Source organism: Danio rerio, chromosome 16 (assembly GCF_052040795.2).
Source record: "Danio rerio strain M-AB ecotype USA chromosome 16, GRCz13ab, whole genome shotgun sequence".
In the NCBI taxonomy this organism is placed as follows: Eukaryota; Metazoa; Chordata; class Actinopteri; order Cypriniformes; family Danionidae; genus Danio; species Danio rerio.
In genome coordinates this window covers 53,517,501-53,530,000 of record NC_141036.1, presented here as the reverse complement: position 1 = coordinate 53,530,000, position 12,500 = coordinate 53,517,501, and the positions used below count along the sequence as shown (strand labels likewise).

General features: G+C 30.6%; 1 protein-coding gene across 3 annotated transcripts in view; it reads left to right on the top strand.

Moving 5' to 3' along the window:
- csmd3a (CUB and Sushi multiple domains 3a) overlaps window positions 1-12,500 on the top strand; it is a 647,261-nt gene that overhangs the window by 438,300 nt on the left and 196,461 nt on the right. For all 3 annotated transcript variants that reach the window (XM_087287879.1, XM_087287878.1, XM_087287880.1), the window contains 3 exons: window positions 477-665; window positions 3,602-3,779; window positions 10,071-10,216. In XM_087287879.1, coding sequence (XP_087144005.1) covers window positions 477-665; window positions 3,602-3,779; window positions 10,071-10,216 — 513 coding nt within the window. The remainder of the gene's footprint in view (window positions 1-476; window positions 666-3,601; window positions 3,780-10,070; window positions 10,217-12,500) is intronic.

Here is a 12,500-nt window from a genome sequence, read left to right as displayed (position 1 = left end):
TTTAATTATTTATATTATTAGTATTTTAAGTTTAACTTGATTATAATTTAATGTAATGTAAATATAATGTAATTTCAATGTTCATTTTTTTATTTATTTGCATTTTTTGCTAAGTTTTGTGTCGGTCTGTCATTGATTACTGGTGTCCATGTAAACGTACTCATTGTTTCAAAACAATGACAATAAAATTCTATTCTATTCTATTCTATTCTATTCTATTCTATTCTATTCTATTCTATTCTATTCTATTCTATTACATTCTATTCTATTCTATTATTCTCTATTGTATTCTTTTATGTGGCTTAATTAGTATTAGTTATTTGGCTTTGTAACACTTCTAGTATTCCTTTCATTTCATTTTCAGTTTTTTTATTATTATTATTTATGTATACTTCATTGTTTCTAAAGCAAAACCATTTCTTTTTCTTTGTTGTTTATCACTTCTTAAAACCAACTGTTTTTCTTCGACCATCCAGCCTATGAACTGCAGAGGTGTCCGGATCCACGGCCCTTTCGCAATGGTGTGGTGATTGGCAGTGATTTTGGAGTGGGCATGACCATCTCCTTCCAGTGTCTGCCAGGATACACGCTGCTGGGTGAATCGTCGCTCACCTGTCTGCATGGTGTCAGCCGAAACTGGAACCATCCTGTGCCTCGCTGCGAAGGTATACTTATCAAAAAATGTACCTTTAATGTTGAGTTTGCATGTTCTCACCGAGTTGGCGTGGATTTCCTCCAGGTGCTTCGCTTTCCCCCACAGTCCAAAGACATGTGCTATAGGTGAATTGAATAAATCAAATTGCCCATTGTTGTTTGAATGTGTATGTGAATTTCAGCGGAAAGGTCGTCAGCTGCTAAATACATAAGCCAGAATAGTTGGCGGTTCATTAGGCTGAGGTGACCACTAATAAATCAAAATCTAAGTCAAAGGAAAATGAATGAATGAATGATTCTGAACTGCCTGATATTAGTCATCAGTAATCCATACATGTTTGTTTCCTTATTTTTAATTTCCCATAGAAAGTATAGAAACATTCTTTCATTAGGAAAAGATGTCCAAGCTTTGAGTAAAATTACAGTATTCATGAAAACATAAAATATGAGGATGTAAAAAATAATAATTACATTGAAAATAAAATTGATGCCCTATTATAAAATCAAATCCACTTGTGTTTAGGCTCAATTTAATATGGTAATTCATGGGTGTAGAATATTTCAATAAAGCAAAGGTTAATCTCTACACTTTTTCACTGAACATATGTGTTCGCACAGACGTTTTCATGTTAAATTGTATATAAACACATAGAAATTGATGTAGAGAAACTGTTCAATTCAAAGAGACACGATAATCTATGCAGTACATGACCTGACATTTCCATGATAATTTGTCATTCATGTCATACACCTCCCAGAACCTGACCTTTATCCAACATTCAAAGAAGTTATTGTGAGTTCAAAGAGGCACAATCACATTTTTTTCACGATGAAGTCAAGAACTTTTCTAGCCATGTGATGTCCTAGTTATGTTGTACAGTAATTAATAATTTTCTACAGTAAATAAAATATAATATATATATATATATATATATATATATATATATATATATATATATATATATATATATATATATATATATATATAGATGAATAATTTGCATGTTTTGCTGATAATTAAACTGTTGGCTACACGCTCAAGTTTGTATATTTTTAAGTATTTCTGCAACACCTTTGTAATAGTGATATGCCATCTCACACTTAATACATTGAAATTATATGGTATAAACACAGCACTACAGCACACAGAAGAGAGAGATTGACTTAGAAAGTCACTTACCAGTTTAATAATGATTTGATCAGCTGTAGTTAGAAATTACGCTGGGTTATTCCTATTCTAAAGGCTTGCTATGGGGTCTCTGCCGCCACCTTGTGGATGTTGCTATATCTCAAAAATTATAAATATTTAAAATAGGCTCTTATCTTATAAATAAACTGCATAGTTGCAATCCAAACAACTACATTCTTGCCTAAAAAAAGGCCCCATAGGTTCATTATGTTGTCCAACAGCAGCAATATTTGTCAAACTGTAGTGAGTTACTGATCTGCTGTCTCTCTATGTGGATGGGGTAATACAGAAGGCTGTAGGAGTTCTGATATTGCAGAATATCTCATATGAATATCGCCGAATATCAGCCAATCAGATTCGAGAACCATACAGAACTGTTGTGTAACACAGAATAAAAAAAGAGCAGAACATAATGGAATAGAATAAAATAGAACTTAATAAAAATAGAATAGAATAGAATAGAATAGAATAGAATAGAATAGAATAGAATACTACTGAAATTATTCACATAATTTGGTTTCTAACTAATCACTCAGAGCAGAACTAATCAACCAATTAGAGCAGAGGCTCTCAGAAAGGCGGAGTTTAGACAGACAGGCTCCTTGAACCCTCTATTTCAGACACTGTAATGGGTATTATTAGTAAATCACAGTGTGTTTCACCTTAGATGAATATAACAAAACAACAACAACAACAAAAGAACTTAGAAACAGAAACATCAAGGAATACACTAAACAAATTCTGTAAATTCCATAATATAAGTTTCAGGATAAAAAAGAGAGAAAGAGAGAGACTTTCTGGAGGGTTTAACTGTGAAATTTGGGGATCCTGCCCCTCTGGAATTATTAGGTTTTGGTGAGCTATCAACTTATCAAAACTCTGATCGATAGTGATCTGAAATTGAACAAACAAGTAAATTCAGCTGTTAACTCCAGTTTTTCCATTTACGACTTTGGCATTATTTCTCTCTTTTAATGACCTTAAGAAGGTGACTCATGTTTTTATTTTGGGCAGACTTAATTATCACAACTCTTTGTATTTGGGTATTAGTCAAAATTCCCTGAATAGATTGCAATTAGTCCAAAATGTGGCTTTGTGATTTCTGACAGGCACTCACAAGCATGAGCACATATCCCCAGTTCTTTCTTCTCTGGGCGGGCTGCCTGTTAGGTCACTGATTGGTTTTAAATCATTATCTTTTCTTTATAAATCCTTAAATAGCCTGGCACCACCTTACTTATCAGACCTCCTACATGTATATAATCCTGGTAAGTCACTAAGGTCTTCTGATCACTTTATTCTTTATGTACCAAGGTCCCGGTGTAAGCATGGGGATCTGGCTTTTGCTGTTATTGCCTCAAAACTCTTGACCAAGCTCCCACCCCACATTAGACACTCTCCAACTTTATCTGTTTTTATAAAGCTTCTGAAACTGCATCTTTGTTCTTTAGCATTTGAGCCTTTCTAATATTGAGGGGTTTGCTTTATGTTTTACTTGTTATGTATGTGATGTAGGACTTATTAACTAAATAACTAATTTTCAAGTGTATTTTTGCTTTTGCCATTGCATTAAAATGTAAAATGTTCTGTAAATTCCATTCAAGTTTCAGGATTAAAAAATATATATCTAGTTTAGCTTTAAATTTGAAGTGTTTTCTGTTTATGTCATTGCATTATTGCTATTTGCAGCTGTACGTAAGGCATTGCATTTCTCCCCAAGCTGCTGATTGTGTTTTGATTTTATTCTTCTTCCCTCAGCACTTTGCGGTGGTAATATCACAGTCCTCAATGGGACCATCTACTCTCCGGGCCACCCGGCTGACTACCCCAATCTTAAAGACTGCATATGGAGCATTCGAGTACCTCCAGGCAACGGCATCCACATCAACTTTACCGTTCTCAACACCGAGCCCATCTACGACTACATCACCATCTGGTAGGACTTCTGCAAGCCTTTTATAAGAACTCTCACTTAAACACTAACAGATGCTGGATCATATAAAAACATGACTGCAGGAGCACATATGAGTATCATGGTTAAATGAAAATGTTTAGTTTATGGTGGTAAGACTTTTTTGATTTTGTGTCTGGATAAACTTTTTTTAATCACTTTTTCTAAACGTTAGAAATGCTAGTAACATGAAAATATACTTGGAGCCATTGTATTGCCAAGCAACAACTGGGCAAGTGACAGGAATTAATTTTGAATAAATGTTTTTGTTTTGTTTTTTAAATGTAATTTATTCATATTTATTTATTTATTTATTTATTTATTTGTTCATTCATTTCATTTTGTTTAATTTTGCTTTGTTTCGTTTTAGTTTTGCTTTACTTTGCTTGGCTTTTTATTTAATTTTTCTATGTCTTGTTTTTTAGTTTTATTCTTTTTTTATTTTTACTTATTTATTTATTTAATTTAGTTTTATTTCGTTTTCGTTTTGCTTCGTTTTTTGTATTCTGTTGTTTTGTTTTATATTTTGCGCTTTGTTTTGTTAAATTTTTATGTCATGTTTTTAATGTTTGTTTATTTATTTATTTATTTGTTTTGTTTTGTTTTGTTTTGTTTTGTTTTGTTTTGTTTTGTTTTGTTTTGTTTTGTTTTGTTTTGTTTTGTTTTGTTTTGTTTTGTTTTGTTTTGTTTTGTTTTGTTTTGTTTTTGATTTGCTTTGCTTTTTTAATAAAAATTTCCATGTCTTGTTTTTTTATTTAACATTTTGTATTCTTATGTTTTGTTTTGTTTCATATTTTATCTTGTTTTGTTTAATTTTATTTGTTTGTTTTTGTTTAATAATTACTTTATTTATTTATTTATTACAAATTTATAATGTCATGTTTTTTTATTTTATTTTATTTTATTTTATTTATTATTTTTTTTTATTTTTTTTTTATTTTATTTAGGTAGGTTAATAAACTATATTAAGCAAATTCTAAATGACTTATTCTAAAATTTAGATCTCCCAAAAACAAGAAAATTATTTTGCAACCTTCACATTGCAAAACAGCAACCGGATAATTGACATACGTTTAAAAAATAATAGTTTGTTTGTTGCTATTTGTTCAATTAAAAATATAAATTATTATTATTATTATTATTATTATTATTATTATTATTATTATTATTATTATTATTATTATTATTATTATTTAGTTTAGTATAATAGTAAATAAAACCTTTATTTTGTCTTATTTTTGGAATTATTGAACAACTACACAAGACACAAGACACTCAAGTCAAAATGTGCACTTCTGTTTAAACTCCCTTAAATTATACCATTATCAGCAAAAAAAAAAAAAAAAAACAATAACTAAGTGTGAGCTTAAAGAGGTGCGAAAGTCTGTAAAAATATCAGTCAAACCGATTATCTGCCTATGTGTAATGTTGGATTCATCAAAATGATTCCTCCAGTGCTTCACCAGAGACTTTGTCCTTGTCCATGAAAAATGCATTTGTGCTAATGCTGCTGGAGCTGAGACTTACGTAACACTTTTAGTCTTTTATCTGCTTTGTTTCACACATTTCTCCTGTGCGTTTCCATCTTCCGTATATTTCCTCCTTGAGTGAACATTAATGCTCAAGTGTCAAGTGGCTGGTGCAAAAGCAAAATGTTGATGCTCCTGTTCATGTCATGGAAAATAGGTTTTTCTTGCTACATTTTTGCTGAAATTTTGTGCATCTCTTATAAGTCCTCGGGAATGGCTTATTCAAAATCATTTATCATGAGCAAAATAATGTATGACCTCCCACATTTGCATATCAATGCATATTCAAAGCCCACTGCAATTGTTACTAATTTCTCATGCAAAGAGTCATTTACATACTGAAGTCTTGAAGGTGCAGTATAGGAAAAACAGCTTGTTTAATTCTGAGGTTCGGAGGAAGGGTGCTACATCAAAGTCAAATTCTGGCTCTCGATTTGGTGCATTCAGGACACATACACTTGCAGAAAAAGTTTATACGGTTGAAAAGTCTGTGAATAGTTTCTCATATGCTGAATGAAGACGAGGTTTACAGTTCACCTTTCAGGCTATGTTTATACAACAACAACAATGTAGCCAACGCTGAAAAGTTTTTCTCATGTAGTCATTTAGCAGATGCTTTAGCAACATACAATTGAGGAGGCATTCAGAGATTCAATAAGAGGCAGGGGCGGACTGGGACAAAAAAATCAGCCCTAGCACTGTAGCCACACAAGCCCACATTACCACACCGACACAGCCCCACTGACAGACGCGCACATTCACTACTTATATCAGTGTACAGATGGTGAAATAATAGAAAAAGTATTATATGTAATATACAGTTAAAATCAGAATTATTAGCCCCTGTTTATTTTTTTCCCTAATTAAAAAACAGAGAGAAGCTATTTTCAGCACATTTCTAAACATAATAGTTTTAATAACTCATTTCTAATAACTGATTTACATTATCTTAGCCATGATGACAGTAAATAATATTTGACAAGTTATTTTTCAAGACGCTTCTATACCTCTTATATATGTATACAAAATTTTGTATATGACAGAATTGAGTATATGACAAGTTTTTACGCAGCGGATGCCCTTTCAGCCGCAACCCATCTCTGGAAAAAAAATAAATAAAAATAATAATAATAATAATATATATATATATATATATATATATATATATATATATATATATATATATATATATATATATATATATATATATATATATATATATATATATATATATTAATCATCATACATGGCACGTACAAAAGCCAATGGCTATTTGTTACATTTTGGGTAAATTACTTACATGTATATTTGCAGTTGAAGTCAGATTTATTATATATAATTGCTAATTAATTCATTAAAATTGTATTTAAACTGCTTTTCTAATTACTTTGTCTGAAAAGTAATTTAATCATGACTCAGTTTTACTTAAAATCCATATTAATCTCAACCCAGTCAAACAGGACCTTTTAGTTTTATGTTTGACTCAAAATAATTATGTATTTTTTATTATTATTCACCTTTTGTTTTGCTTCTGGTATTGGTGTTCTGTTATTCACTAAATGGCATGCTCAAGTTTTGCTTTGTTTAGCATTCCATTGATAGGTGCACTGATTTATTTAACTTAAAGAAAATGTGTTTTTTTTTCAACCGTAATTTAATGATAATTATGAATAAACTGAATAAATGTGGTCATTCTGACATGAATGCCGCGCTGAGCTTAACAGGTGCACTTAAAGTAATCATAATGAGCTTCCACTCATTATCCTTCATTATCTAGTGGTCACATTGTGCAAAATGAATACTGTTGGCATTTACAACAAAGCTCTAGTTGCACCTTTTATACATTCCTTCGGATGTCAATGTCAAGCAAATGCACCAACATAAAATGCAAACATGTAAACAACCATAACAGTGTAATTATTACTGTGAAGAGATAATGCCAACCATCGAAGAATTCGAGGACAACACATACCCATATTACATAAATACATTTTATTAAACATGTACACACATACATCACCTACTGTATATATTATATAACTGCAGGTTAACTATGTTTATTATAATAACTTTAACTGCTAATTGCAATCCGTTACAAGTTAATTAGTTAGTTATTAGTAGCTAATACAATTATGGTGACTAATAGGTGTGCAACAGATCACGGTTAATTGTTCAGAACGCATGTGGCCCACAAACTAATACATTTTTAGTTTTTAGATGAATCCTAAATTTTGTAACGATCATAGAGAGATCGCCTCTGGCATCATTCAAATCACATGTATAAAAGCATTTAGGATTTCCTGTAAAATATAATGATGACAGAAGAAGTTATTTGTGATATGGTGGGTTCCTTATGTCGAGTTCAGACTGCATGATTTTAGCCCCGATTTTGACTCGCCGACAGGTTTTGAGAAATCTCAGACAAATGCCTGAAATCACATGTAAAGTGGTGCTCGTGCACGTGAGTGACAATTACACAGTATGAACTATCCAAGACACGATCTGAGAGAATCGCGATTCAAATCATGCCGTGTGAAATGAGTTTTGATTGAAAATAACATCGGCGATCGCCTACAGCCAATGAGAGAGAAGCTTTCATATGTGTGTGTGTGCCTGCAGGCCAGCGGGCGGTTGAGGGAGAAATTAAAAACGCTCATTTTCGGTTTATTTGGACCCAAGAAATAGAGGAAAAACTAGCGGAGTTTGACAGGAGCACCTGTGTCTGTTTGATGTTTTATACAGAAAGTTTAAAGAGAAAGTTAAGGAGAAATTGATAATTCCCTTCAAACCCAGGTGAGCAAATATGTGCATTTTCTACCCCATTAAAGGCTTCTTTCTCGTTATGCAATTAACAAAATATATACATTGCAGTGTGAAAACATCGGTAACATGACTACTTTGAAAATCATGCAGTCTGAACTCAGCATTAGGTTTATAAAGGTGTTTTCTGTCAGTTTGTTTAGCCTCCATTTATGCATTCTGTGTAATCAGCACAATTATTCATTAAAAGATCTGGATCTCAACACCCACGCAACATAAATTAAAAAATGATGGTGATTTGCATATGTTTATTAACCCTTTGAATCGCTGCATTCAAAAATCAAGACAGACATTAAGTCTTTCGTCTTTTGAGTTAGTTAAGAAGTTACAAACCGTCAAATAACACAGAAGTACTGGGATAATAGTTTATAGTTTAAATAAAATCACTGGCGTTTATGGCAAAGAACAAAATCACCGTGATCAGCATTTAACAACGCTTAAAAGGGAAAGTTGTAAGCAGTTATTGCATTATTGAATCAATAGGTGGCTATAACCAGCATCAAAAATATGCCACTGAATAAATCTTCAAAAAATGATCATTGTTCTCAAACTTTTTAGCCTGCGACTCAAAAAATCGCAATGCCAGTGACTAGTAACCCTCAATATCCTCAGAGGTGGTTATAAATGTATAAACCTTACACACCGGTGCACATATACCAATAGGCCCAGGTCTATTCATCATTTTAATGTACATGAGTGCCTTAAAGATGTCAGAAAGTTTAACCTAGTGCCTTAAAATCAATGTGCTGTGTCTTTAATATTGCATAATCACCTCAGGGGTCGAAAAAAATGGAAAGGCTAATGGTTTTTATTTGCATTATGTTTTTTTTTTTTTTATGGAAACAGTAACTACTATTTTATTCTTCTGTTGGTTATGGATAAAATATAGTAATTCAAGTAGTTTAATAAAATCGAATTTGATTTTTTTTTTTAAATCTCCAAGCAACCCCCGTCATTGTCTCATGACCCCCTGGGGGTCCCGACTCCCACTTTGAGAACCAAATTTGCATTACACCACTAGTAACTAATAATCTAATAATCTTAGCTTTTCCGAATTTTATTGCATTTGCAATCATGTGCATATTTGTAAAGCTGCATTAAAACAACAATTATTGTAAAAATTACTAAACTAATAAACTTTTAATTTAATTTAATTTAATTTTATTTTATTTTATTTAACTGAATTTTGATTGTTAACCTAAATTGTCTAAATTTAAGTATTTACAAATTTTTAATTTAATTTAATTTAATTTAATTTAATTTAATTTAATTTAATTTAATTTAATTTAATTTAATTTAATTTAATTTAATTTAATTTAATTTACAAATAATTAACAGAATTTTGGGCCTTAAGCTAAATTGTCTAAATTTAAGTAATTACAAACTTTTGTAAGTAATTAATTTTATTTTATTTTATTTTGGGCTTCAAGCTCAATTGTCTAAATTTAAGTAATTACACATTTTTTTATGTAATTTAATTTAATTTTATTTAACTGAATTCTGGGCTTCAAGCTAAATTGTTTAAATTTTAAGAAAAGTAAAATTTACAGTAATTAAAAAAAAAAAAACATGAGCACCATGCACCTTTTGTGTCAATGCAGTCTTTTAATGGTAGCAGACCTGATTGTTACATAAAAGCATCATCTAATTTAAAGCAGCAATGTTTTTGCAGACTTTTAACTCATTAAGAAGCAAGGTCAGTAATTCGATAGCTTAGCTTTGAGCGTATAACACACTATTCAGCCTGCTTTCTTTCACAATGACGCAAGAGCTGTCTGCTATGATGTTGTTGAGAATAAAATCCCTGATGTGCGCCCACCAGACGTGGGAAGACGACTTTATTGAGCATTATATCAGTAAACAGACGCAGTCAAAGGCGGTTATAAATGTGTATGGCGATTTCATATCTGCCTATTCTTACTTTTAGGGATGGCCCTGACCAAACGTCTCCGCAGATCGGTCAGTTCAGCGGAAGTTTGCCTCAAGAGCCTGTTTCAAGCACATCCAATCACATCTTGTTGAAGTTTCATAGCGACTTCAGCACCAGCGGATTCTTTGTTCTTCGTTATCATGGTGAGAAACACACAGTTTTTACACTTCATTCACTATGGCTTAGTTCATTTATAGTCTGTATGTTGCTTATTGTCGGGTTGATTATCCTGGCTTATTCCCTCTCGCCCACAGAGCATGTTCCTTATGCCGAACGTTCACATACATTCAACCTAAATTGTGGCATGAAATTGCATTATGAATATTGCGGTTCCTCTGCCTTCAAATGCCTCACATTGCTGCCTTTTGGTCCCACACTTATTTATTTATTTTTTGCTGCTCTCAAAAACACAGGGTATGAATTATATGACTTGTTTCTTCGGGAAATAACTTCAATCATCGCAGCTGCCATATTTCGATGGTGCTGTAATGTGTTTGGAAACTTCCATCACCCATAATAACAGTCGTTTCTGAATGAGCAGGTGTAGAAACATATGCATTTCTCTTCAGATGCAGCATCTTGGCTGTTTTGGAAGCTCGTAAGCGGTGATTTGATATGCTTGATGTAGTGGGTTTCAAACAAACAGATGCCTATATAGGGACTTTGATTTGTTTGGTTTTGCTTTGTTTCACTGACATTCTCAGCATTTTTTTAATAAGAAGAAGTAAGCATCTGGTTTCCTTTTGACTTTGGTTTTAATAGCATTAAATTGATTTTATTTATCCATTTTTATTTATTTATTTATTTATTTTGTTTCATATAGTTTCAATTTATTTCGATTTTCTTCGTTTCGCTTCATTTTGTTTTGTTTTGCTTTGATTAATTTCTCTTCGATTTGCTTCGTTCTATTTTGTTTTTTCGCTTTTTCGCTTGGCTTTGCTTGGCGTTGCTTGGCTTTTTCTTTATTTTCAATTTCTTTTTTTTATTATATGTATAAATTTTTGTTTTTGTTTTGTTTTGCTTTGCTTTGCTTTTAAAATTTTCCATATCTTATTTTTAAATTCTACATTTTTTATTTATTTATTTTGTTTTATTTTATTTCATTTCACTTTAATTTGCTCTGCTTTTTTATGAACTTATTCCATGTCTTGTTTTTTAATTATTTTATTTTATTTTATTTTATTTTATTTTATTTTATTTTATTTTATTTTATTTTATTTTATTTTATTTTATTTTATTTTATTTTATTTTATTTTATTTTATTTTATTTTATTTTATTTTATTTTATTTTGGGCCTCAAGATCAATTGTCTAAATGTAAGTAATTACGATTTAAAAAAAAAAAATGTAATTTAATTTAATTTCATTTCATTTCATTTTTATTGATTATTATTGATTATTATTGATTATTATTATTAGCATTAGCATATTATTTTTATTATTATTTAGTATAATTGTAAATAAGACATTTTGCTGCCTTTTAGTCTTTTAATTTATTTTTTATAAAAACATTTATTATATGACTTTTTTTCTATAGGAAATAGCTTCAGTCATTGCAGCTGCTATGTAGCTGTAATGTGTTTGGAAACTTCCATCATCCATAATAACAGTCGTTTCTGAATGAGCAGGTGTAGAAACATATGCATTTCTCTTCAGATGCAGTGATTTGATATGCTTTATGTTTGATTTTTTTGGTTTTGCTTTGTTTCACTAACATTTTCAGCATCTGGTTTCCTTTTAGCTTTGCTTTGCTTTTATTAGCATTGAATTGATTTTAATAAATGTTATTATTTTTTATTTATTAATATTTATTTATTTATTTTGCTTCATATAGTTTCAATTCATTTCACTTTACTTCAAAGTAAAATACTTTACTTTTGCTTCATTTTGCTTTGTTTCACTCTGCTTGGATTAATTTTGCTTTGCTTTGCTTCATTTAATTTTGTTTAGTTTCACTTCGCTTTGCTTGGCTTTTATATATATATATATATATATATATATATATATATATATATATATATATATATATATATATATATATATATATATATATATATATATATATATATATTTATTTATTTATTTATTTTTTTTTGTTTTGTCTTAAGCTATATTGAGCAAATTCAAAATAACTTTCACATTGCAAAACAGCAACTGGATAATTGACATGAATGTAAAAAAAATATTCATTTGTTTGTTGTTGTAATATTGGGGCAGCACGATGGCGCAGTGGGTAGCAAAATTGCCTCACTGCAAGAACGTTGCTGGTTCAAGCTCTGGCTTGGTTAATTGGCATTTCTGTGTGGAGTTTGCATGAGAAAACGAAACTGTTAAATAAAGTATTTATTTTTGTTTTATTTGTCCCCGAAAGGAATTTTTGTAGCTTTGTAATCTTTTGATTTAATGACTAAAGGTGTCATCTGTTTTG